This window comes from Crocodylus siamensis, chromosome 15, assembly GCF_052110815.1.
Source record: "Crocodylus siamensis isolate JL-2025a chromosome 15, ASM5211081v1, whole genome shotgun sequence".
NCBI lineage: Eukaryota > Metazoa > Chordata > Crocodylia > Crocodylidae > Crocodylus > Crocodylus siamensis.
In genome coordinates this window covers 41,498,472-41,525,227 of record NC_143409.1, presented here as the reverse complement: position 1 = coordinate 41,525,227, position 26,756 = coordinate 41,498,472, and the positions used below count along the sequence as shown (strand labels likewise).

The 26,756-nt window shown below is 46.2% G+C and overlaps 1 protein-coding gene across 1 annotated transcript in view; it reads left to right on the top strand.

Moving 5' to 3' along the window:
• The window catches only part of ARID3B (AT-rich interaction domain 3B), a 51,900-nt gene extending 27,083 nt beyond the window's left edge, over positions 1–24,817 (top strand). The window contains exons 5-9 of the mRNA XM_090028603.1: positions 7,641–7,824; positions 11,240–11,499; positions 12,468–12,725; positions 18,192–18,299; positions 20,106–24,817. Of these exons, the coding sequence (XP_089884729.1) occupies positions 7,641–7,824; positions 11,240–11,499; positions 12,468–12,725; positions 18,192–18,299; positions 20,106–20,266 (971 nt within the window). The 3' untranslated portion in view covers positions 20,267–24,817. The remainder of the gene's footprint in view (positions 1–7,640; positions 7,825–11,239; positions 11,500–12,467; positions 12,726–18,191; positions 18,300–20,105) is intronic.
• The last annotated feature ends 1,939 nt before the right edge of the window (positions 24,818–26,756 follow it).

Here is a 26,756-nt window from a genome sequence, read left to right as displayed (position 1 = left end):
TTCCTTGAAGGTGAATGCCGTTGCAGTCTTGGCCAATATAAAAGGATGGTGGTCATTGTGAAAGCGTGTGTACACACATGCCAGTTAGGCCGCCTCCAGCTCAGCAGCTGAAATCTGATATGGGGCTGCTAACTGTCAGTCTCACTTATTGAGGAGGGAAGCAGAGACCGAGGGCATTTCTAGGGGTGCAGATAAGAACTGGGCCTCCTGTCAAATTGAGCATGATTAATTACCCTCCGTCCCAGCTCCTGCTTTGATAGGAGGGTCTAATGGTCTGCAGGCTCGCAGATCTGGTGGTGACATTCCCATCGGGAGGCGAGAGTGCCCGCTGTGGAAATGCCATGATTATAGGGAGTGATTAGACCAGCGACGGCACTGGCAGAAAAGGTGTGGGGAGGCAGGCTTCTCTTTTCCCATTCAAGTTTTTTAAAGTGAGACCCAGGGCCACCTGCCTAACAGAGGTGACAAGTAAGCCTATTGTGGGTAAAGCCACAAGCTTGAATAGCTACAGCATAGAGGATCTCAGGCTTGAGACAAAGTAGGTTTGCTTCAAACCAACCCTGAATTTGTGCTGGGAGAGAATTCTTGGCAAAGCAGAAGCCAAGACCATGCAAAATTGTAGGGATTTCTAAAGCCCAGGTTATATTGCAGAATTATTTGTTTAAGAATGGGACTCCATTTTAGAGAGGGAGGGAATAGAGATGGAGCCTGCACGTGGGGACATAGATCCATTTTCTGCATTTCTGGCGGATTCAAATTTTCCTTTCATGATTCAATCCAGAATCACTTTCCTCATCTTTTCAAGCCTCAGTCTTGCTACAGTCTGGTTATGTAGCATTATTATAGTTTCATTCATTTCCTCTGATCATGTTGCATTTGTCTTCCCTTCTTCACACTTGCACAAGAGTCCTCTCCATAGCACATTCTGGCCCAGAATCTTTTCTTGTCTCCCACTTCTATGCAAGTTGCACTGAAAAACTTTCCTCTCTGCCTGTTCATTTCTCATTGCACAGAGCACATGGTTATTATTTGGATAAAGGATGGTACAGGAAACAAAACTGTGTGGGAGCTGTCTGTCTCTTTTTCTAGAAATGGAAGCCGTACACAAACTTAAAGAAAATAAGAGGAATTTTGGAGTGGTTTAAGAAGTGTCACATCAGGCAGGACGTGACTAACTAGCCAAGGAAGTAGCTGCCTTCGAAGAAGTTTAATGACACCTCTTCAGGAGTTTTACTCCTAAGTCCTGAAATACTTGGATGAGTTAGGTTTTCCCCATTTTACAGATGGGAAAGTTGAGGCACGGAGCAATGCAATGATTGGCCAAAGTCACACAGGAAGAGGAAAAAAAGCCGGGTAGCCCATATTTTTTTGCCTCCCACCCATCTCCCAGTGCTCCTTCGTCTATACCTCATTGCCTGCTTGCCATCCCCTATAAGAGTACCGGTTAAAAGAATATTTATTTGCAGTGTTCTCTTCTTCCTCAATCCTCATTCCTTCCACCACTGCCCCTCCTCCCCCACCCCCAAAAAGCTATTAGGAAACGAGGGGAAGCTAGGAAGTCAGGTCCATCTGCTTCTCGAACACAAGAGAAATTCAAAACCATCAAAATAAACCCTTTAAGCTTCCGTGTATTCAGTTACATACATGCTATTGAAGGGGGAAAGCCTTTCAGGGCAGGGAATGATATGGTTGGACAGAAAGGGCTGTTGATCTTTCTCAAAGTGGAGAAGTTATAGCTTCAGTTAAGGTTTCCCCAGGAACACTGCTTAATTTAGAGACTGTAATTGTTTTGACTCCCTTCCCTTTCACAAAACCCACCTGCCCCACAGGCTTTTAGATGGTTGCTGCTTTTTCCACTGCCTCGGGCTCAAACGTCTTGCCCTCAATCTCTCAGACCTTCAGGATTTTGCCCCTCCCTGCTTACCTATTCCTCTTTGTTCTCCAGCATCTACTCTCACTTGTCTTCCCCTCTCTCCACTGTTTTCAAGGTTTCTACCAGCTATCTGTAATGTCTTTCTCTGAATTCACCCAAAAGAGCCATGTTCTCCTTTAAAACATTGTTCCAGACCCATCTCAGCAAGTGACCCTATATATAATCTGAAAAAACATGCTTTGGAGTATTTGGGAACAACTTGTAGGCCCCCACTTTTGGAAGGATAATCCATAGAAAATATTGTGCAGCTCTTTATCTTAAACCTGTGTCCTGTCCTTCTTTCTTCATAGTGGAGGACAGAGTTTCTCTCTTGTGATTGTACAGCATTATGCTCAACAGAGAGGGCTTGCAGGTATTACTGTCCAAAGATGTATGTCTTCTTCCAACCCCAGCCCATAGCAAGTGAGCAGCAAGGCGTTGCAGTGGAGACTCTTCACCCTGCTATTTATTTGTGCTGAAGTCTCTGTCTGATGCTGAGCACCCAGAGGAGAGTTGGCTTGGGGTTGGGGTTCCCTTAAAGATGGGGGGGTGGGAGACTGTGCCTTCCCAGGGAATAAAAGACTGCCTGGAGAAGAAATAATCCCCTGTCACCCACCCTTTCCTGCTTCATATCAGAGCCCCCAGTGTTTGCAGCAGCGGCAAAAGAAGTTTCTGTGAGCTGGTGGAATACAGGAAGGCAGGCCAGAAAGTACAGTAAAATGAGTTTGCCATCAAAAGGCAACAAGTCTTATGCCATGCCCCTGACCAGTGACCTTTCCCTCTGGAATTCTCCCCTCTGACCTCTAGATCATTAATCCTGATGCTGCCAGATGACAGTAATCCATCATGGGCCCTGACAAGCCTTGCAGCCGACTGTGAAAGGATCCGCTCGGCTTCAGCGTCCTCTCGTCCCATGATGCTCGTTTTTCAGCCTTTCCTGTTCGGCGCTGGGGGTTTCCAATAAAGACTTTATCGCTTTTGCCTTCCTCTGAGAGGCCGGGGTGGGGGGGTCTCCAAGAGCAGCCTTTCCACACTTTCCCGTATGTGTTTCTCGAACGGCGTGCTGCGCTCTGGGTGATGTAAACCAGTGAAGAGCATGCTGAGACAATAAATGCAACTCCTATTCGATTCCCAGCTCCTTGCAGCTAAGAAACTATTACTCAGGATTTACTTCTCTAATACCAAAGCCATATAATACTTTATAGAAAATGTCTGTATAATTCTGAATTGTCATCCTGTAGAATGTAATAGAGGATTTTATTTCTGCTGATACATTTTTCAGGTTGGTTAAAAAAAAAAAAAACTTTACGTGGTAGGTTTTCAGAGGAGGTTATCTGTAGTTCCTTATTACAAGGGATCCTGGTTTTCTCAGATATATACACAAACATATATATAGTGGTGTTTCATTTTAATCATGGAAAAATGTGGATTCTGGGTTACTTTTTTAAAATGGAAAATTGGGGATTTTTATTTTAATTAGAGAAAACCAGGATCCCTGCTTGTTATATGTAAGATTTTCATTTAAAGGGCCTGTTTTAAATATCATAGGGGCAGGGTCTGTCGCCCCATTGCAACCAATAGGAAACTGGAAGTCAGCTGCTGATTCGTCTTGCTCTAGCCAGTGATTGGCTGGCTTATGACAAAGTATTTTGTCTCTCTTTGCCTCAATTTCCCATCTGTAAAATGGGCATAATTGCTGGCTCCTTCGCAGTGCTGTCTTGAGAGTCAGTTCATTAATGTGCATAAACATTGTAGGATTGTGAGATGGGAAGGTTTTGAGAAGAGAGAAGAACCGTGTTGGGAATAAAGTTTGGTTGTTTAAAAAAAAGTTGTTAACATTTTAGTATCCCCCCCTTACTAGCCTCTTGGTTTTCCTGAGAAACCTTGTTAGTGACCCTTCCCATTCACTGTACTACTGCCCCATCTGGCCAGTCTCCAAGAATAGCTGGATGAAAGTCCCTGATGGGCAAGTTAATACCATTTCTAAATTGGATTGGGGGGAAGAGTAGATGGTTTTGAGCTGCCCACAAATGGCATTGGGGGAGGGGAAGAAAAAAGATACGAGTGCCAAGTGCTGCCTTTCTCTCTCTGCCGACCCAGACTGATTAGCAGCTCGACAGCATTGATGCAGATTCTGCAATGATTGGCACTTGGACCATCCCTGTGTCCTACTGGAAGTGGCCACCTGGGCAGAAATGTAGATGTGCCAACGAAGGGGTTAATAATAGACCCTCTGTCCCCCCTCCTTTCCCCCGCTCCATTTTCTTGGTGGTGAGAAGGGATAAATCAGATTTTTGCCCTCTCACCCAGCTCTGTTGAAAGCTCCCAGGTCAACTTCTAAAAGTCCTCCAAGGAAAATAAGCAAATGGGTCGTTGACATTGGCCAACAGTTCTGTTAAACAAGGGCTTTTCAGAGAAGGCGAAACACGGTCTGTCGACAGGCTCATTTTACAGCCTTCTGAAAACAGTAACTGCCTCTGCGCCTTTGACCATATTAAGTGAATTGCCTTCAAATGCTTTTTAACACCCTTTAAGCTGATGGAGGCTTTGTGTGCATTAAACAGTTGTACCGTTTTGTCTGCTCGAATTAAAACAGTACAGCCCTCTCTCCTACAGCATGGTGGGAGTTAGATCACTGTAAAGGATTTACTAGCGGGAGAAGAAAATGAATCTGCCCCTCTTCTTATAGGTACAACTACGTCTACCCTAGGGGCTGTATTATAGCAATGTAAAAAAATGCCCCTCACCAGCTCAGTTGCACCAATTTAAAGTTCATGTGTAAATCAGACCTCGATTCAGGGTTTTTGCTCAAAGCTGTGTTGGTCTGAGGACATAGGTGGGCAAGCTTCTTTGGGTAGATGTGATATCTTTTATTAGACCAACTGAGTAATTGGAAAAAAGTTCTTTGCAAACTTTCGGGCACAAGGCCTTGATTCAAACTTTTTTGGCTTCTCAGGGCCACAGCATGTTTAAACAGTTCAGAAATTATTCTAGTCCCACTCCTTGAGGAAACAAAGCTGCAGCAGCCGATGGCCGACAGCTTAGGCGTTGCTGTTTTATAAACGTCTCTCCTCTGGAGAGGGAGGGGACTGTTTAGAGAGGAGACAAGTAAAGGAGGATATGATAGATGTGTACAAAACAATGAATGGTATAGGCAGGGTCAGCGCAGGGTGCCTCTTTACTTTCTCTCATAATATGAGAACAAGGGGATATTCAACGGCACTGCAAAGCAGCAAGTTAAAAACTAATATATAGCATATAATTAACTTGCAGAACTTGGTGCCATGAGTTATTGAGGACAGAAGTGTGCATATATGTGACCATATGTGTGTGCACCAAGTGCATAATCCCTATATATAAAGGGATTGCACACTCATATAATATGAATGTTTGAAATTGAGTTGAACTCCTGAACTGAACACAATGAAAACCATTTTTGAGGGCTATAAACCATTCAGCTTCAGGGCGTAAACCAAATCATTGATAGGCATTGGAAGGAATCTCCCCGACGGGCTGATTATTCCATGCTCGTCCGTTATAGGGCTTCTTGGACCTTCCATTAAAGATGGTGGTATTGTCCTCTCTCACAGGCGGGACCCTGATCTTATTGGGAACGAAGGATTACTCCAGCATGTCCTATGTAGAGATACGTTTGCCCTGTCCATGTTTTTCTTTTGTCCTTTCTGTGGCTATCATTAGTTTTAACCTTTTAATTCCCTCCACAGTTTATTGCTTTATAGTTTTGATAAGGGGGTGCTGCCAGCTTATACATCAGATTCTTGGATCAGCATTAACTCTTGAGAGTACTAAAGCCGAGCAGATGTGTTTTCCCAGTACACCTTGTGAAAGCAGGAATAGAGCAGCATGCTGCTGCGAGCCAAAGGGCAGGCACCCAAATACCTGTGTGCTCACAACTGGATGCAGCACCACTGTGCCTATATGGCATCATAGCAGGAGTGTGGTGCTCCGCTGGTGTTCAGCAATGCGGTCATACTTTATTGAGATCAGGGCAAGCATGATTGCTTGCTTAACTCCTCATTTCCCAACTCAGGGCTGGATTGCAGCAAAGGGACAGCCAGTCCTGAAATCTCAACTACTTCTCCCTAATGTTATTGGCTTGTTCCCCTTAGACGGTGAAAGCACGTAGTTTTGGTTTCCGGCTTTCTTGTGCTGCTATATTGCTACAGTGCTTGGATTGCATGTGGTGCAAGGGAGGGTCTGCAGTGTTGTCCGGTCCCTTTCAGATATGTGATTTGCTTGTTCAGATTTGTCTTGGCTGTCTGTTAGCCTGATTGTGGAAAGCTTCAGTGTGGGAATACATCAACCTTGCCATGTCCTTTTGAGCACAAGTGGGTCGGGGGTAGCTCAGCACCTGCAGATATTTTCTTTGTACAGGAGCGGCCAACCTGTGGCACAAGTGGCAAAGGCAGCCTCTATGTGGCACATGGCAGATCAGGAAGGGGACAGGCAGCACAGTGGCAGATAGGGAGGGGAGTAGAAAGCAGAGTAGCAAATAGGGCAGGGAGCAGAAAGCAGAACAGCACATTGGATAAGGGGAGGAGATCAAGGTGGTACTCAGGGAGGGTGCGGGGTTAGTTTGTGCCAAAGAGGTTGACCCCCCACTCCTGCCAAAAAGGTTGACCCCCCACTCTCTTAATGCATAGAAGAGATAAATTGGGAATGAGACCAAAGGTGCCAGGGTCTATGTCTTCATCTTCTCAAGTCACTCCCTCTTTCCTGCCTTCCCCAAAAAGCAGACGAGATCAGCAGTAACATCATAGTACACCAGATCAGTGTTCTGGTACCCAGTTTAGTCTCAAACTGGATATGAGCTAGAAGCAGTACACAAGTACCATGCCAACTCCTAGCAGCAGGGTGTACCTGCTGATCCTTCCTGCTTCACGGAAAAACTGCATTGCTGATGAAGTCGGGAGCCATCTGCAGTGCAGCTTGCTTCTGTCAAGGAGAACATTTGTGACGCACAGAGACCGAGGGAAAGGAGCTTAAAATGGGAGAAGATGCAGCAGGGGCTAGTAGTAGGCACTAGCGCTATGGCAGGGAGGGGAACTAGGAGGAAGAAAACAGATTGTGTGATGAACAGGAGCAGAAGCAATTGCAAAAGATAGTGTGACTGTGTATGGGGGATAAGGGAGGGGTAATGTGAGCCAAAATGTCATCAGCCCTTCCGGTTCTGTTCTCATATGTTAAGTACCAAAAATAACTGAGAGGAAGAGAACATTTCAATGAGCACATCAGAATCCTGAGGCCTCGGCCGCTTGTGTTCCTCTTGCTAGGGGCCATTTCCTGGCATCTTTTTAGCCACCTGCTCAGTATGAATGGTACAAACTTCAGCCAGTAGCTCACTGGGAAGCCAACATAGATCAAACCTCTGTGCTGTTCCTTCGCCTGCATTTCACACTGCTATTCCTTTGAATAGAGTAGCTCCCCTCCTCCTCCTGCTCTCCTGAGTTTGCCTAGCTGCAGGCTGTTATTTGTCTGGTAATTGCTTTTGCCTGCAGGAAAGGCTTTTCCATGGAAAGGTGTGTGGCTAAGCTGCTTTTTCTCATTTAGCAACCCGCAGAGAGGGCTCAAAGAAGGTTGCTAATAAAATCACCTGTGTTTCTCGGTAGAAGGGAGATCGATGGCTTGAACCTGCCTGACTGATTTCTTGTCCTCGTTTTCCATGCCTCCATGCTCCCTTCCCTGCTGTCTTGCTGTGGAATTGCAGGCACCCCCATCAATCGGATCCCCATCATGGCAAAGCAGATCCTCGATCTATACATGCTGTACAAGCTGGTGACTGAGAAGGGGGGGCTGGTGGAAATCATCAACAAGAAGATATGGCGGGAGATCACCAAAGGCCTTAACCTGCCCACCTCCATTACCAGTGCAGCGTTTACACTTCGGACCCAGTAAGTACAGAGTCCTCTAATAACTGGCGCAACTGTGAATGCATGGTAGGAGGAAATGAATAGGGGGGAAGGGTAGAGCAGAGAAAGGAAGCAGGGTGGAGGGTAATGAGGGGAAAGAATCAACTAGGCTATATTATGTCAAGAACAGAGCTGACCAGCTAGTCTCCTCGCCTCGACACACTCCACACCTGCCCCTTTCTGCCCTCTAAATTCATGGAGCTGAGAGAACTTTTGCTGTATCACATTTGTTCCCACTGTTGGTCTGTTATTCCTCTTTCCACATCTGGTGGGCAGCCTGCTTATTTAGACTATAAGCTCCTCCAGGCAGGGTCTGATAATATGCACATGCTGTCTGCCACAGCTGGGCCTCTTTGGTTGATCTGTGGGCACTACTGTAATAAACAGGATTAAAAATAACAAAGTGATATAATCCCAGTTGTTTTCTGGTTTGCAATTTATGTTTCACACTCAACTGTTATAGTGACTGCCCACTTCCTCCATAAATGCCCAAGACAAATCAGAAAGGAAAGAGGAATCTAGGGAAGAGGACTAGGACCAGCCATGTGGTTTCTTTAGTAGACTACAAAATGCTTTCCAAAGGTCAGCATTTATAGCTGGGGAAAATAGATCTCCTTTTAAAGGCTCTCAGAACACTTCAGCATCATGAGATATATATGCACACACGCACACATATACATGGGCTCTATATATGAACTACCTGTATTTCACAGAAGTGAAAAGTAGCGATGACAGTCATCCTGTCAAAAAACCCTTCAGATTTAAGAGTCATGGCTGTCTGTCGACTAGGACAGGGTTCTGAGATCAGGATTCAGGCACTGAGTCTGTACTATCCCAGCCTATGCTAGGGAGCACCACAGTAAAAGCCGTCGTGCCTACTCCATGTGTGCTGTGCTCTGGAATGGGCCCAATTAGCTGTCTTAAAATGGTGCTGTGTTCCCACTCGGTAGTTCCCTGCCAGATGTATCTACTGCATGACCTGTTTTAGGTTATAGCACATGCAGAATGGACATCTCAGGCTTCATTGTAATGCTCCCTATCAGTCCTTCAACACTGTGGATTAGGGGCTGGCAGCTTGTGGCTTGTGGGCCAGATCCAGGCTTTGGAGAGCTTGAATCCAGCCTGTGAAGGTCTGATTCAGTTGGGAGGGGGTGGGGGGTGTTTCTGGTTTAAAGGGGCCACATTAAAGTGGTTGCTTGGCCTCCTTCTCTGTGCCCTTGCTGCCAAATTTACTATTCTCCATTGGTGTGTTCACTGTGGCTTTCAGCAGCACCTGGTAAGTGGAAGAGAGCAGGGGGAGCTGTCAGAGCGCAGGGTTGTTAGCCCATAACAGCAGCTGGGTCATAAAAATCAGGCCAGCTGCTCCGCTACATTTCCAACCTCTTGTGTAGAGAGTTCCTGGGGCTCCAATCCCAGTTCAACCCCCAGCTCATCCTGTTACCTTGGGGTGACTGGTCCATCCCTTACTTTTCACTTTGTGAAGTATAGGTAGTTCATATATACAGCTTGTGTGTGTGTACATATATACATAGGCAAACAAAGTTCTTTGGGTAAATTGTGTATATTTTATTAGACCAGCTCAGATAGTTGGAAAAATTCTTCTTTGCAAGCTTTCAGGTACAAATATCTGTCGTCAGGCTGAGGAAGCATCTGCAGGTGCTCTGTGCTTTACTACTCCATCCAGGAAGAGCACAGACTGTTATCTGTGCCTGAAAGCTTGCAAAGAAGAATTTTTCCAACTATTTGAGTTAGTCTAATAAAAGATATTGGATTTACCCAAAGAACCATGTCTACTTATATCCTTAGACCAACATGGCTACAACCTACACCCCTGCTACATATCCATATATACATATCACATAGGTCCTGATGCTGACGTATTTTGAAAGCCTTTAAAAGGAGAACTATTTTCCCCGGCTGTAAATGCTGATCTTTGGAAAGCATTTTGTAATCTACTAAAGAAAAACAGCTTGCAAGGCTAGGTAATTATTTATTACTGTAGCGGGAACAATAGTGACCTCTACAGTTAAATTTGCAGAACTCTTTTAACTCTGTTCTCAGTTGCTGAGGAGATTTTTTAAAAAAATCATATTGGAACATTTTCTATGCTTGGTCTCTTCCCAAAGCAGAAGCTTTTCTTCTAGTTTAAACAAACATGTTTCAGCCACTTTTGATTGAAAGGAAAGGGCTTTTTTCAAAGAGACTTAATGGCAGGAGTTAGGAAGCTGAGAATTGATATGAAAATAGCTCTCAGTGAAGCTAAGAGGCTCTGCTTTTACAGATGGTTAGTTTTAACTGAGTTGAAGCTCATTGGGAATCATGTATTGTATGTTCATGGAACAGTCAATATGGCTTTTCACTATACTTTTGCAAGGTTTTCTTCCTCTGCTGGACACTCATGTCTAGCCAATTTAGTTGCATAGTGAAATGTATACCAGAGGTATGTTTGCCTGTTTCATGGGACATTTGGTCACAGATCATGGCCCCAGAAAACCTAAGTGCTCTTATAAATAATGGCTTCACACAAAGGATTCAAGGGAACTCTGGTCTGTGTCCTGTGAACCTTCACGTATAGGTGCCATGCACTATATTAGGGAACAAGTGGAGCTATGCTCTGTTGCTCTCTGGGAGCCTAGCATTTCCTTGGGCTCCCAGCATCTCGTGTGTACCCAAAGGAATTGAGGTGAGGGCTCCATCTAAAATGGCTGGGGCAAGGGTATACCAGTGGGTTGGTCACATAGCTGCTGCAGGGAACGGAGGTAAAGGAGCTTACATGGCTCGTATCCATTTTCTTGCAAGTCGGCAGAGCATCAGTACCACAGATGAGAGTCTTTGTCTCATCTATATTATTTACTTCAAATGACCAAGTCGTCTCACCCAGAGATTTCCCCGCAAGCAAAGCAACTTTGAGAATGTTGATTCCATGTAGGTGATTGCTCAAGTCCAGCAGTGCCAAGTCAGGGTCGATCCCTTGACCCTTCCCATCCCTTGACCCTTCCCTCTGTGTACAGTTGTTATGTCAGGGTGCATTAGTCTGGTGACCACACACAGTTACTCCAATACAATGTAATATTGCCCACCTTTTCTGTCTCCTTGGATCCACATGTTTAACAGCATGTGACTGTGCCCCTCCACCCCAGAAACTCTAGACCCACCACCTGAAAGTTGTCTGTATGCAGACAACAACCTTACACTGTATACACAGCCTTCCTCAGACTCCTGATAAATGCCACCCTGACATCCCAGTAAATAATCTGGGTCTCCAGAAAGCCTGATCCTGTTGGCATTCTTGAGCATTTTACTTAGTGCTCTAAATTTCAGAGCTCTTTAAATCACCTTTTCCAAGTGCTGCTGACTCTGCTGCTTTTAAGTTCCCCTCTCCCTGTGTTTCTCCCAGGTATATGAAGTACTTGTATGCCTACGAATGTGAGAAGAAATCCCTAAGCTCTCCTGCTGAGCTACAGGCTGCTATCGATGGCAACCGGCGGGAAGGCAGACGGCCCAGCTACAGCTCCTCCTTGTTCAGTTATTCACCCAGCACCACAGGGTCTCCTTCCCTCCTGTCTCCCCCAAAGATCCGCTTCCCGATCATTGGTGTCACCCCAGGCAGTGGAACCAGCAGCCCTCGTGTCTCTCCAGCAGCGGCTGTCAGGAAAGGTCGGCCACTGGCTTCTAGAAAGCCTGTGTAACAGAGGAGTGATCTGTGTCTAGCTGAACTAGTTCAGACCTGAGTCAGAGGACTCGGAGTGGTGGTGAGGGGCTGGGTGGCTGTGAGATAATGGAGCCTTCCAGGTCCCCGTTAGCTTTTGTCCTGGATCAGCAGTGACTGAATTGCAATATTGACTATCCATCCAAGACTGCAGAGCTGTATGTGTAAAAGAGAAGGAATGAGTATAGATCCATGGTCATCTGGAAATGATTGTACCTCTAGGCCTTTCCGCAGTACTGAGTCCCTCTGCAGCAGTAGGCAAGTCACTTACACTCTCTTCATCTCTAGTTCCCCCTCTGTAAAATGGTGGACTTGAGAGTTGGTGAAGAAGGACATCACAGAAAGCAATTCTGTCCCAGGCAGAGCAGTTAAACTTAAGAATGAAGGTGGATTTCAATGGCCTGAAAGTGCAATCTGATGCCAACGTGGAGAAAGCTCCATAGAACGGTTTCAGAGCATCAGGCTGCTAGGTAAGGGATGACTAGAGTCTAAGTTTCTGGCCTCTGTCTTCGTCCTGTGGTTTGCTAGGGTGTCACCTTAGAGACTGGTTTGTAGGTATTGCTTTGAGAGGGTCCTGGCTCCTTTTGGTTGTGAACATGACTGATACACATCCCTCAGACAGAAGAGGGCAGGCTTTAGGGCTGAGTCATTCCCAGTTGGAAGGATGTAAGGAGAGACAGAGGGAACATGGCTTGGTTTCCAAGCATTGGATCCTAATGTCCTGTTAGTATAGTGGGAAGAATGGGCATAGTGCTTGGGAAAGAAGGGACTTTAGTGGGATGTCCCCCCTAACCTTCAGGGAACTGTGGAATAGCATTTTTCTGCCCTGGTTTCCTTCTTCCGTATTAGACTTTGAAAACCAACTCCTTTACTGGGGTGGATCGTGTAATGACTGAGCAACTCGTTGCTTTTCTAGGTGATGGTGTCCCTTTGACTGTGTCTATGCCAAATCGTATCACCATGCCAGTGGCCTTGGCTAACCAGCAGGCAACTGTAGCAGCAAGGACAGCAACTCTGGAACAGCTGAGGGAGAGGCTGGAATCTGGAGAGCCTCCAGAGAAGAAATTCTCACGGATGACAGAGGAAGAGCAGCGGCTTGTCCAGCAGGCGCTTCAGCGCAATCTCTTCAGCATGGCACGGCAGATCCCCATGAAGATCAAAATCAATGGCAGGGGTGAGGAGGCTCTATAATAAAAGGACAGAGTCCTTGTTTGATGCAGCAAACACCTCATATGTTTCTTTGAACCTTGTGAACAGTGTCTTTGCTCTAGTGGAAGAGACTGGGCACTGGTGGCAACCTATAGGACGTCTCTCTTGTGGTTCCCTTACTTTGCCATCTGCTTAGCCCTTCAGCCCTTGTTCCTAATCCTGGTCTCCTCTGGCTCTAATACCAATGTACTGCAAAAAGGAACAGATTCCCTAACTACCTTCTCCTGCTCCTTGCTTGGCATTTTACAGATCTGCAGTCAGCAAATGCAGCAGCTCTTGACATTTTGGTGACACTGTAAGAGGCAAGTTGTCAGGACAAGGTCCTGGATATGAACAACTTAAGAAGCCCTTGTCATAGGTTAGACTGAGGCTGGAGCTCGGTATTTGTTTGGAAGACGGTCCTACCTTTACCCAGACTCTAGCAAGGCCTTGTTTTCTTTAAAAGGGTTGAGTGATATCTTGGATGAGAGTAGCAGTGATTTTGCCCTAACTGTGTTTCCATGGAGAAAGAACCCAGTTTCTCTTTTGTAATGAGGAATCTACACTGCCCTGCTCACAGTCTCCAGAAAAAAATAAACGAGCATTTTGCTTGCAGAGGAGACTGCCCACAGCCATCGTAGGCTGAGTTAGAAGTTTGCATGTAAGCAACAGGCATAAAAAGACCTACTCCTAAAAGTACGTGTTATCAGAATCAGTGGCTTCAAAAGCTATTTAATACAGCATTCTCATTTACCTCTGCCCCAGGGCTACAGCTTAGAGGAAGAGCAAAACCAAGAGTGTTTCAGAAGATTTCAGGCCAACACTTTTCTCCTCCAAACCTTGTGAGCCATTTAAATTAAAGAGCTCTGGTTCCATTTTCTTGCATCTTGTGATTGAGAAACAAGGCCATGGTGGTCTGACATGTTGTGGTAGAAGATGAAAGGAATTCTTGAAACCACTGCTTCACACAGTGCTAGCAGCGTGGCGATGAGAAGATCTAATTGAAATCTGTGACACTGGATCTCACTGAAGATAATGGCTGACTCTGAAGTGCTTTGGGTTAGAGTACAAGGCAGTCGAGGGGAAAGGGACTTAACGGTGGGAGTCTACTACAGACCTCCCAACCAGGGAGAAGAGCTTGACCAGGAATTCTTGGGTCAGCTCACAGAGGTAGTGAAGGCTAAGGATGTGGTTGTCACGGGGGACCTGAATTTCCCGGACATCTGCTGGGAAGAGCAGTCAGCCAGGTCTGAACGCTCCTGTAGGTTCTTGGCCAGAGTGCAGGACCTCCATCTAACCCAGGAGGTGCACAGCCCCACCAGGGGGGACGCCTTGTTGGACCTAGTGCTGGCCACGGGTGATGACCTGGTGAGGGGGCTGCAAGTGCTTGACCACCTGGGTGACAGTGATCATCGCCTGCTGGAATTCACCATCCAGCGCAAGGTGGCAAGGGCATGCAGTAAGGCAGCGGCCCTAGATTTTAGGAGGGCAGACTTCAATGAGCTAAGGAGGATAGTTGGAGAAGCGCTGAGGTCCCGGAGGGGGGGGAGCCAGGTGTCCAAGGAGAGTGGTCGCTCCTTAAGGAGATGATCCTCCAAGCCCAAAGGAAGGTAATTGCAACGAGGATCAAAGGGAGCAGGAGAGCACACAAGCCTCTGTGGCTCACCAAAAGAATCAGGAAATGTCTCCTTGCTAAAAGGGAGGCTTATACCCAGTGGAAAGAAGGGGTCATCACCAGAGAGGACTATTCTGTAGTTGCTCGGGGATGTAGGGGGGCAGTTAGGAAGGCCAAGGCAGAGATGGAACTGGGACTAGCTTCCCAGATTAAGGACAATAAGAAGTCTTTTTTTAAATATGTAGGGGGTAAAAAGAAGGTCTCGGGTAATGTGGGGCCCTTGCAGGACGACATGGGTAACTTGGTCGTCACACCAGACGGCAAAGCTAACATGTTTAACGATTTCTTTGCCTCCGTCTTCCTAAGTAGGGACCAGAACAGCCGCCTCCCTGCTGGGCCCCCCTCGGGCCCCGGGGGAGGCACACCTGGACCATGGGTTAGCTAGGATTTAGTTAGGGAGCTTCTGGAGGGGTTGGACGTATTCAAGTCAGCCGGCCTGGATGATCTCCACCCTAGAGTTCTAAAGGAACTGGCCGAGGTCATTGCAAGTCCCCTGGCATGGCTTTATGAGCACTCATGGTGCTCTGGTGAGGTACCGGAGGACTGGAAGAGGGCCACCGTGGTCCCCATCTTCAAAAAAGGCAGGAAGGAGGACCTGGGAAACTATAGGCCAGTTAGTCTCACCTCGATCCTAGGCAAGCTGTTCGAGAAAATTATGCTGGCACACATCCAGGAGGGGCCAGCAGGAGACTGCATGCTTAGGGGCAACCAACATGGGTTCATCAGTGGCAGGTCCTGTCAGACCAACCTGGTGGCCTTTTACGATCAGATCACCAGATCGTTAGACGCAGGGGTTGCAGTGGATATAATCTTCCTGGACTTCCGGAAGGCTTTTGACACTGTCTTTCACCCCGTTCTCATTAAGAAACTGGGGGGCTGTGGTGTAGACACCCACACAGTCAAATGGGTCGCCAACTGGCTGGAGGGCCGCACCCAGAGGGAGGTGATGGATGGGTCCTTCTCAACCTGGAAGGACGTGGGCAGTGGGGTCCCCCAGGGCTCGGTCCTCAGGCCCGCACTGTTCAACATCTTCATCAGTGATTTGGATGAGGGGGTAAAAAGCACCCTGTTCAAATTTGCTGATGACACTAAGATGTGGGGGGACGTGAGTACATTGGAAGGATGCAACAGGCTACAGTCAGACCTCAACAGGTTACAAGGGTGGGCGGACGAGAATAGGATGGGTTTCAACACAGACAAGTGCAAGGTGATGCACTCCCCTCTTATCGGCACGGAGGCGGAAAGGGATCTGGGGTCATCATTGACTCCAAGATGAACATGGGCCGGCAGTGTGGAGAGGCAGTCAGGAAGGCCAACCGCACCTTTGCATGCATCCACAGATGCATCTCGAGCAGGTCCAAGGAGGTGATCCTCCCCCTCTATGCGGCACTGGTCAGGCTGCAGCTGGAGTATTGCGTCCAGTTCTGGGCGCCGCACTTCAAGAGGGATGTCGACAGCATGGAGAGGCTCCAGAGGAGGGCCACTCGTATGATCAGGGGACAACAGGGCAGGCCCTATGAGGACAGGCTGCGGGACCTGAACCTGTTCAGCCTCCAAAAGAGAAGGCTGAGGGGGGAATCTTGTGGCCTGTTATAAACTAGTCAGGGGGGATCAGCAGGCATTGGGGAAGTCACTGTTTCCCCAAGCACCGCCAGGAGTGACCAGAAATAACAGTCACAAGCTGGCAGAGGGTAGATTTAGGTTAGATATCAGGAGGCGCTACTTCACAGTCAGGGTGGCTAGGGTCTGGAACCAGCTTCCAAGAGAAGTGGTGCAGGCCCCTACCCTGGGGGTGTTTAAGAGGAGGTTAGATGAACATCTTGCTGGGGTCATTTGACCCCAGTATTCTTTCCTGCCATGGCGGGGGGTCGGACTAGATGATCTGCTCAGGTCCCTTCCGACCCTACAAACTATGAAACTATGACTTCAGTGGGACCAGGCTTTAGCTATACAGTCACCTAGGATGGTGAACTTAATTCCATACCTGAATATCCATTTAAAAATGCAAGTGTTGGGGTTAAATCCCCTCCCATTTAGCCACTGCCCCTCTCCTTGCTTCTGGTGTGAACTGGATAGGAAGAGGTCTAGTTTATAAACCCAGGAGCACCGTTGGAGCTTGTGTGTTCCAGTGGATAGAGCGCTGAACCAGGATGAGGCAGCGCTACTCCCAGATCTGTGGGATCTCTTTGTCTAAGTCCCCTCCCCTTCCCCATCTGTGAAGTGATGGCAAACCAAGCTTCTGAAGTGCTAGTAATGCTACTGGCATTGCTCTTAGGATCAGCAGCCTCACTATTCCAGGAGGATGAAGCATACAACATCGGATTGCAGCTAGAAACATGCATGGGCTTTTCATGATTTGTTTCAGCCCCAGGAAAAATTCTTTGGTCTGCATTAGAGACTTCATTTCCTGGTGACAGGTAATTGCAGCACAGGCGCTGCTGAACAAGCTCGGAGCATGTTTTGGAACAAGGGCATGTCTTACAAAGGAGGGTGACCCCCAAAATCCTAAAATGGAGGAAACAGTTCTGTGTCTCTGTTAACAGGTACAGCAAACTTATAATGCAGGTAGGTTGGAATTTTCAGAAGTGCCTGAGTTAGGTACCTAACTCAAGTTCAAAGTTGATTGGAGTTAAGTTCCTACCTCACATGGACACTTGAAAATCCTACCTTTAGTTTGCAGTGTACCACCATAAAGGGGATCCACAAAGGTGCCCACTAAAGGAAGAGGAAAGAGAAATAGGCTTCTTATGTTCACAGGAATAGTTAATGTCTCTTTCTGTTCTGTTCTTATCTGATATTTTGGATAATCTTCCTCCCTTGCCTGGCAGGTACTACAGCCTAGCCATGGCTGAGTGAGGGATTTTGTTCAAAAGACATTTTTGTTTCTTTAAAGTAGATTAAGTAGATCATGAATTTATAAGGGAATTGGCACCAATTTCTCTTATTCTGAGCCACTGCTCTTCCAAAGTAGGCTTCCCTGGGCAGAACAGGGTGGTGCTTTAGCTCAAACAAAGTGACTTTCCTTTTGTTTCCCTTCACATGCTTCTGGAAGTGGTCTTTGCTCACAGGATGTTTCATATGCTGAATATGATATGAATTCTCTTGGCAAGAATCTTGCCTTTAACCTCCTTGTTTACAACAGTGAACTAAAGAATATAGTACACCCTTCCTGTCTTTCCACTGTCATCCTTATGAAGTGTGCTTTGATGTCCCCAGTGCTGCTGTTGCGGATTCACAAATAGATGGCCAGAAGGGCTGTGCCTCCATGAAGACATACCTCCATGTCTGCAAAGGACCTTCAGAAGTAGAAAACAACGTGTTCTCTTTTATTTTGTGTTCATTTTAGCAAGTTACGGCAGGTGGCCAGTTTTATACAGGGCTTAGGATGCAACAGTGAAGCTAGGAGCTAGGACTTTTAGTGCTAGAGCCTACCAGCGCCCTGACAGCCAGGGAATGGGTGCTGTTGCAGTTAAAGTACAGGCTTGAGAATCAAGCGGTAACAGGATCAGGGCATGTTAGTACTTGCTTAGAAACTGTTCAGTGTGCATCAGGGCCTACAAAGGGAGCCACTTCTTTCCAAACTTCAGCTTCCTTCCTTCCTCCTGCAAAGCAGCTCGTAATAATTAGTGTTTTGTCCCTTGAGAGGCTGAGTTTTCACATCAAAGAGGAGATGAAAGAAGGACCTGTGCACTACAGTGTCTTTGGACAGTGCATTGGCCATCCAGCAGGAAGCAGGGTGCAATCGCAATCTAACTCCTATCTATCCTTTCTCAACAGAGGATAAACCGGATTCAGCAGCGGCAGCAGCAGCAGCATTGAATTTGTCACCAAGCGGCATTGGGAGCATTAACATGTCTGTGGAGATTAACGGCACGATCTATGCTGGTGAGGGGAAAAAGGCTTTTTGGCAATGTAAAGACAGGCTTTACTTATTTAATTTTTTTCTGGCCTACATTAAAAAAGCAAAATAACTTATAAAACCAGATAAAATATTAAATAAGATTATATACTGACATGCAAAAGACTCTCTGTACTGCACCATTCTTCAGCCGAGTCTGGTTTGCTAAACATCTGCCTGAATGCAGAGGTCTTGCAACACTTCCTGAAGATGACCAGGCTTGGGCTTTTTTGGCGGGGCACAAGGGGAGAAGGGAGTTGTAAATGATCTCCCACATATTTTGCCAAGTGACCTTGGCTCTCAGGTGGTACGTGAGGGAGGTTGCTCTTGGCTGACCTCAGGGATCAAGGCAGAACATAAGTGTGAAGACGGTCCTTTAAGTAAGGAAGCAACAGAATGATTAGAGGTCTGGGAAGCAAGACTTACGAAAAAAGGCTGAAAAGACTGGGGTTATTTAGTTTGGAAAAGGGAAGACTGAGGGGGAGATTTTGATAAGTCTTCAAGTACCTGAAGGGCGATTTATAGAGGATGGAGATGGGCTGTAGAGGACAGGACTAAGAGTAACAGCCTCAAACTGCAACAGAGGAAATTTACGTTAGAGATTAGGAGGGACTTTGATTAAGAGGGTGGTCAAGCTTTGGAACAGACTACTTAGAGAAACTGGAACTGCCATCCTTGACAATTTTCAAGAACAGGTTGCGAGGAGCTTTTGTGTCTGGAAAACTATCAAGAATGAGTGCAAAGTCTAGAACACCAGTAAAAAGCTCCTCGCAACCCACCCCTGATAGAAGATAGGCTGCCACATGCTTTACCAGCTGCAGCTTTTAGACGGTCATCAGAGCTTATGGCAATAGTGTAGCCTCGTGATAACAGAAGCATGGATGACAACGATGCAGAGTAGGATTCATACAAAGCAGCTTCTGTTCGAAAGCAGGATACTTTTGGGTGCTGTTAACTTGCCAAGCATAAATCCAAAACTTCCTAAAACCTGCCTTGAGTTCACACGGGAGCTATTTTTCCTCACCCCTTCTCTGCACCATGTTATCAGTTAATTTTTATATATATAGAAAGCCTCTATACAAGCTGTTTCTTGGTGACTGCCTCTTTCCTGGAGAAAAGTTGTCTCTCTTCAAGGAAGTATTCTCCACTTTTTTCATGTGATCTCTCCACACATTGGGGTGTTCTCATAATAGAATCATTTTGTTGGCACATCTTTTAATATAAACTGTAACAGAGGTAGTTACCTGACAAGAGATCCCACAACCTTTGTCCCACAAGACCAGATCCCCTTCACTTGCCACTGGAGTGTTAGTTCCTTTTTACATCCCTTTTCTTGTCCGTTCAGTCTGAGGTAATGTCCCTCCAGAGGCTGTGTTTTTTAGCGTCTTTCCAGGTAGGTGCTAAGTGCCGCCTTTCTAATGGAATAGCCCAGTAAAATGCAACTGTAGGAGAGTAGAAGTGCATTGCAAAGAAACTGAACCTGGCTCTGTTTTTTAATCCTTTGTGAACAAAGCTTTAGTGTACGGGAGTCTGTTATAAGCAAGATGCCTTGTATTCCCCTTGCCCTCCTGTTTTGTTGCTGTTACTTAACTTGCATTCAGTCTCCTGAATCTGCAGGTCTGATTTAGGCTTGCACCTTCTGTAAAATTCCCTGAGCTCTGCTCTAACACCTTTGGGGTTGGAGAGACTATCCTCTCTTGCTTTCTGTAGTGAGTCTAGGCAAGCCAGCTGGTCTTCTCCTTTACAGCTGTGTTGTCTTGCTAATCCTTTCCAAACTTGTCTCTGCCCTGCAGGAGTGCTGTTTGCCCAGAAGCCGGTTGTCCATCTCCTTGCAGGATCCAACACCCAAAGCACCTGCAGCAGCAGTAGCAGCAGCAGCTCCCACTGCTCTCCCAGCCCTACCTCATCCAGGGGCACTCCCAGTGCAGAGCCCTCGACTAGCTGGTCTCTCTGACGGATGGGGGAGCTTGTTGTCTCTCACACTGGCCTCGGGCGGTCGTGTCCTCTTTGTTCAAAGCAGGGAGCGAGCCTGGAAGGAGTCGCACAGATTACCTCATCTCAAAGAACCTGCTTTGTGGTTGGCCGACAGCGAGATGATAAAACCTTCCATTCTGGCGAGTTTTATCTTCAGGATCGTCGCCTGTTTGTTCAATCTTTTTCTCTTCTTTTTAATTTTTGTTTCAGGTTTCCAGCTAAGGGATAGGGTCAGGGGAAGGGGACACACATGGCGTCTTTCAATCAGGGATCATCTTTAGAGGCTGCGGGTTTGTAGAGGACTGAGACATCACCATGGCAGGTGGAAGGAGAAGAGGTTGGTTATCAGGTTAGAAGATCGATTCCTGCTCTCTAACCATGAGCCACATGGGCTTTCTGAACACAGTGTATTGACAATCGTATGCCCAAAGGGACCTGGGTCTCCACCTCTTTTATTGGTTCCCTCTTGCTGCAGACAGCAACAGCATTTGTGCAGTTAAACAGCAGGCAAACCATTCGGTCCTCCCCTAAGTTCAACACACTGATGTTCTCACCTGAGTGTGCTCACCTTGCTCTTTAGCCTAGTCTGTTTCTGGTTTTGTGGGAGACTTGAATGACTTCTGTCCTTATTCTCATCCTGCCCTCCTCTCATCTATGTCTCAAGGGTCCTGGGAGGATGCAGAGGACTGTCCCAGCTCTGTATTCAGTGCGCAGAGATGGAATGTCCCATCTCTCTGTTGGATGCACAGAGTGGAGTACTGCGTCCAGTTCTGGGCGCTGCACTTCAGGAGGGATGTGGACAACATAGAGAGGGTCCAGAGGAGGGCCACTCGCATGATCAGGGGGCAGCATGGCAGGCCCTATGAGGAGAAGCTACGGGACCTGAACCTCTTCAGCCTCCATGAGAGAAGGCTGAGAGGGGACCTGGTGGCCGTCTTTAAACTTACCGGGGGGACCAGCAGGGAACGGGAGAGTCCCTTCTGACCCTACCAACTATGAAACTATGGAAAAGACCTCTTCAGTTCAGCTAGTTCACTCTTCTGGCCAGGTCAAGCCTGTTCCCAGCAGTCTTGTTCCCAGGCCTAACTTACTTTTAAATGCCTAAAGCCTGGGTCTTGCACATGTTCCCTTGGAAAAGTGTTACAGAGTTTAGATCCATCATTGTGACCTTGGTCTTTACAATTTCCCTGAATCCCTTGTACTTACCCCTAGTTCTGACCTCCTGACACCAAAGGGTTGTAACTAAGTTTGCTCTAAGTACAGACTTCCCAAAGCACCCTGCTCCTAGTGTATTTAATTAGCCGCTCCATGCCTTCTTCTGTGCACACAGCGACAGTGGTTCAAAAGGAGATACCCGGTGACACTGCAATTCTGTTGAACCCTGGGTGCATGGTTGTTAATGCAATACACATTTCTCTGTTGGTCTCATAACAAATCCTCTGTAGCCTTGTCCTCTTCATTCAGTGTTTCTAAGGCTGGCTTGGGCAACAGGAAAAGGAGTAGGCTGATCCTATTCAGGACAATTCAGTTGTAATGGCATCCCTAGTAAACAAGGACACTCATCTCCTGGATACAGAGAGAGGGAAGAAAATCTATCCCTCACTTTCCCCACTCCTTCCTTTCCCTTTTCAGCTGAGGGAAGCCTAGGCTGTGTTTCTTGCTTTGCCTGCCCAGTTGACTCCTTGGCTTTTTCCCAGAGACCCATCTTCTTGCTCTGCCCCTGCTCTCCAAAAGCACTCGTGACCGCTTGTGGACCTGAGCCCCTCTCCAGCCTGCCGTGGTGACGTCTCCCATTGTACAGACCTAATTCAGGGTTTTTGAGCAGATGAAATACCTCAGATAATATGTACTTGTTTTTGTTTTTACCTCTTCAGGAAGTATTGGCATATCTTAAGAGTTTGTTTTTATATGTGTTTTGCTACTTTGTTTTTATTTTTATTTTTTACTGTAGCACCAAAGACAGAAAAAAGCTGAGTGAAGGAGAAAGTGGCCTCTGTCCTTAGAATAGCGTAGAGGCAGGTCCAGCAGCATGGTCCCAGGATGTAGGCTTGAGCAAGGGGGTGAGAGCAGAGGGCAGATGCAGGTAGGAGAGGAAGGGGCAGATGTATTTCTCAGGCAGGCTTGAGTTTCACAGTCTCCCCTCAGTTCCAAACAATCGTGTCTCACAAGTGGCCCCAGTTTAACTTACAGGACTCTGCCATATAGTGCTCAGCTTATCATTGGCAAGTTTTCTTAGCCCAGCTTTGAAGGTAACAATACTGTGAACACTACTGATTTTTCTAGACCTCTTACAGTGCAGGGCCGGCCTTCTGGCGCATTAAAACACTGTTCAGTCTTGTGCGTTCATGGCCAAACTCCTAAACTGTGCTGTGGTGGTGTGTTTTACCTGTACAATCCAGGTGCACAGACACAGGGCTCAATCCTGCTTACATTACTAGTTCAGACCATATTGTGTGCTAACTTTCCACGAGCAACTAGCTTCTGCTGAAGCAGAAGGGATCAAGGTACTGGAAGTCTGTCTAGCCTTTGTTTCATTAAGTTCTGCATTACCAAACTGCTTAATAACCTTTCTGTTGAGTGGGTTGTAAATACAACTCACCATGAGTCTGAGCCACAAAACAACCCCACAGGCAAAATCATCAGCTAGCTCGAAACCAGTTACTGCAGCAGAGATCAGGTTGGAGGCTTGCCAGAAGCTCCTATTTGATGCGTCTATACAAATGTAAATGAAGTGCACTAATTTAAAACTAAAAGCCTCTGCCCAGTTTTTAGTTGGGGTTTTTAAATCCCTGTTGTAATAAACAGAAATGATTCTGTTTTCAGGAAAATCCCACCATGGGTTAGTTTTCTTCTCATCTTGAAGTTGTTCCAGGTGAGAGGGGTGAACACACAGAGCATTGTGGGTCTACAGTTTTAGGCACCTTTGCTGTAAGAGGCCTATCTGTATTAATTTTATAGCATAGCTTGGCTGGTCTTATTAGAAGCCACAGTGACATCCTTTTATTGGGCCATTATAATGCACCTACCATGGGTCAGATTCTGCTTTGATATGCCCTGTCTCTTGCTGTCTTCAGTGCAAGTTACAAATGCCCATGCATTTAGAGAAGGATAGATCTTGGCCCCAGTATATTTGCTTTGCAAATAATGCAGAACTCCAAAACATTTCATCGACTCTCACTCTAAGATTCTTTTTCCCCCAAACTCTGTGAATAATTATGATTGTTTTGCTTCTTTAGTTGGGTGGACTGGGGAATTATCTCCCAAGGGCGAGGTGGGGTGGGGGGTGGGGATTCCTGCTTTTTCCTTATGCTTTCTTCTCTGGTCCTGGGGAGCAGAGGTTTGTAATGAGTGTTTTGCTTGTGTATCACACGCTAACATTGTGTTTTCTTGCACAGAAAGCCACTGGAATCACTGAACCGATAAACAGCTTTGACACTACTAAAGTATTAATGTTCATAAGTTTTACGCAAGTAGACTGGAAATAGGCAGGGACTAACAGATTGTGTTTTTTTGTTTTTTGGGGTTTTTTTTAAAAATCCAATTCAGGGAAAGAATAAGGTTGGGGCGTGTAACAGATACCTCAGTGAAATAAGCTGCAACAATAAACTGTTCCCTTTCATTAACTGGCTACAAGGATCAGCCATTCAGACTGTGAAAACTAACCCTCTCCCTAGCCTGGGTATGATACTGGCACTTGGCATGATGCACATTTTGCTTAGATCCAGATATTTCTGCTGAGCTGCCAGGTTTTAGGGACAGGGAATATGTAGAAACCAGCAGCATATTGGGGGTAGGGGAGGAGGAGGAAGACTGAGGGGGTCCAGGATCTCCTCAGCTCCGATCCATATCACTCAGATTGTTGACGATTGTATGGCACTCAGGGGTTTTGATATTGCAGGAAGGACTGTTTCTTGTGTGAAGTGTTCCATTTTGCCGTGTGGCTGATTTTTTTCTCTCTGAACACCACACCAGCCAGAGCTTTACAGCAAGCAGCCAGAAGCACCTAGCTGGTACCCAAGGCCACAGTGGTCCAGCAGCAGCTGAATACTCCATTGTTCAGAAGGAAGGTGGGTACAGCCCTGCTGTGTTGGGTTGCAAGCCAGGCCCTCACAGAGAGGATTACCACCTGCCCTCCAGCTGCAGATACCAGCACGTTCTGGAAGGCAGGAACATGGAGTCCAGCTCAGAAACAGGACTCTTCAAGAAGTTTCATAGAAGTAAGCTGCATGACGAGCCAGCTCCCAGAGCAAATGTGCACGTCACACAGAGTTCTTTGGTTGCTGCGTACGCTCTCCAAATGGATTCAGACTAGAGGACATTTTAACCAAACAGCAGCAGCCTTGCTACTAGTTTTCTTACCTATTTAAAAAAAAAAAAAAAAAAAAAGAATAAAATGTGATAGCCTAGGCAGTGGATAAATACCTCAGATGTCTCCTTCCAACAAGTGTCTGTATATGTTGTTGTTGGGTTTTTCTATCTTACACATTATCTGAATGTTTATATTCCAATAAACTTCTACCTCTTCACATGATGACCCCGGAAGCATGTTTTTTTTTTATGTACTGCTTTGTTGAATTGAGTGGCCTGACCGTCAAACCTGTCACTCCAGTTTTCCGAATTGGAGTGGTTCTTTATAAGCAATTGGAATTTGAAGTGGACTTTATGGGCCCCCATCCATTTAACCTTCGAGTTACCAGGCTCCCACTACCGCTGTGTCCAGAGCAGGTGACCAGTACACTATTGTCTCTCGGTACTTCTAGAGTGCTTTTTTTTATTACAGCATTTCCAAACATTTGGCAGATGTTAAACCTGGAAGCCCAGTGAGCAGGATGATTATTTCCATTTTATAGATGGTGAAACCAACACATTTGTGCCATAAAGCGTCACGTACCTCAGTGATGGAGCTAGCAAGAGAACTCAAGCTGGTTCTTTGCTCCAACCACTAGATGCACTTGTCCTCTGTGAAAGGCCTCTTGTTACTTCCCAGTAGGAGCTCCAGCACACCTTCAGTGCCAGCACAGTGTGAAGGATGTGAGCACTTCACCAGGTATTTTGGTGCAGTTTAAACTCTTAAACGATTAGAAAACTTTGAAATGAGTTTAGTAGTTTTGGCATGAAGTTGCTAGGAATTTCTTCCTGGATGGTCTCCATACCCTGAACTGACACTGAGGAAAATCAGATTATCATGGGACACCTGCTACTGCTATGAAAAGTGCCCTGAAATACTAAAATGGAAGTATGTGTAACTGCTAGTGCTTGTACCAAAAAGCAGTTCCTCCAAGTCCTTTCTCTCTGTTTTTGGATGATGATCCATAGGCTTTCTGAAGGATGCTTTTATTTGGTTCTGATTAGAGTTGGAGTCCATTCGGCAATTTTTTTTCTTCTCCACTCCTTAGGAAAGACCTCAGGAAAGGGGGATCTCTAAGGCCGAGACTCACAATTTTACTTGGTGTGATAGGTGAGTTTCTGGTATTTGCTTGTGAGTCTGGAGAATGGGTCTTGACAGGAAGTTCAGCTCAGCCAGTTGCATGAGAATGAATTGAGCAGTTTTTAAATAACCTCAATTCATTACAAATAAATATAACGATTTTTGGTCCTTTCTAACTTATTGGGGTAATTACCTGCATTTCAATCATGATCTTTTCCAAGTAAAATTTAAATAGCCTCAATGCAAAATTTGATTCTTGCCTTTTTTCAGAACTGACCTTTAGAAAACCATAAAATACTGTAATCTTGGGGATATCTCATCCATCTCAATGGCAGTTGTCAGGAGTAACTGAAGTGCTAGGGGATCATTGGATTTAAAAAAAAAAGAGTTATGCACCTGCAAAGTATCCTTATATCAGGGCTGGAAGCCTCCTGGATGGCAGAGCGCCAAAAAAAATGCTAATTAGTGACTTGTGAATAGACAATGTGAAAACTAAAATTGAGCTACAGGAGCTGACTTCCAATTCCTTCATGCTTGGAGCCTGGTTTTGTGGACACAAGAATGTTAAACCCTTAAAATATTACTTCTATTTTACAAAGGAAACCATGGAGTCATTTTTCCTGAGGTTTAAACCAGTTTTGTAGTTGGGTAGAAGCTGGTTTCCATTCTATTCCCATCAGTGGTTCCAAGTCATTGGTCTTGGTCTGGGATTCTCCCAATTTATACCCTTAATAATCAAGATCAAGCATTGTAGTGTTTTAGCTAGGTTTTATATAATTGCCCCAGTCTTGGGGGTCAGTGCAGAATTGTTCCTATCATGCAAAAGGAAAACCTCCTCTCCTGCCTAAGGCAATGGATTAAGTCCACTTTACAAGTGCCTGGCACTAGGGTTTCAGTTCCATTTGGCAGTACTGTTCTACAGCTAAATAGATCTTAGAGTTGGGAAATGTTTCCCCACTGTCCAGCACAAATGCTCATTTATTCACCTTCTTCCCATTATTCCTGGTTATAGCCCTCTCCAAACACCCTGCAGACTTCATCC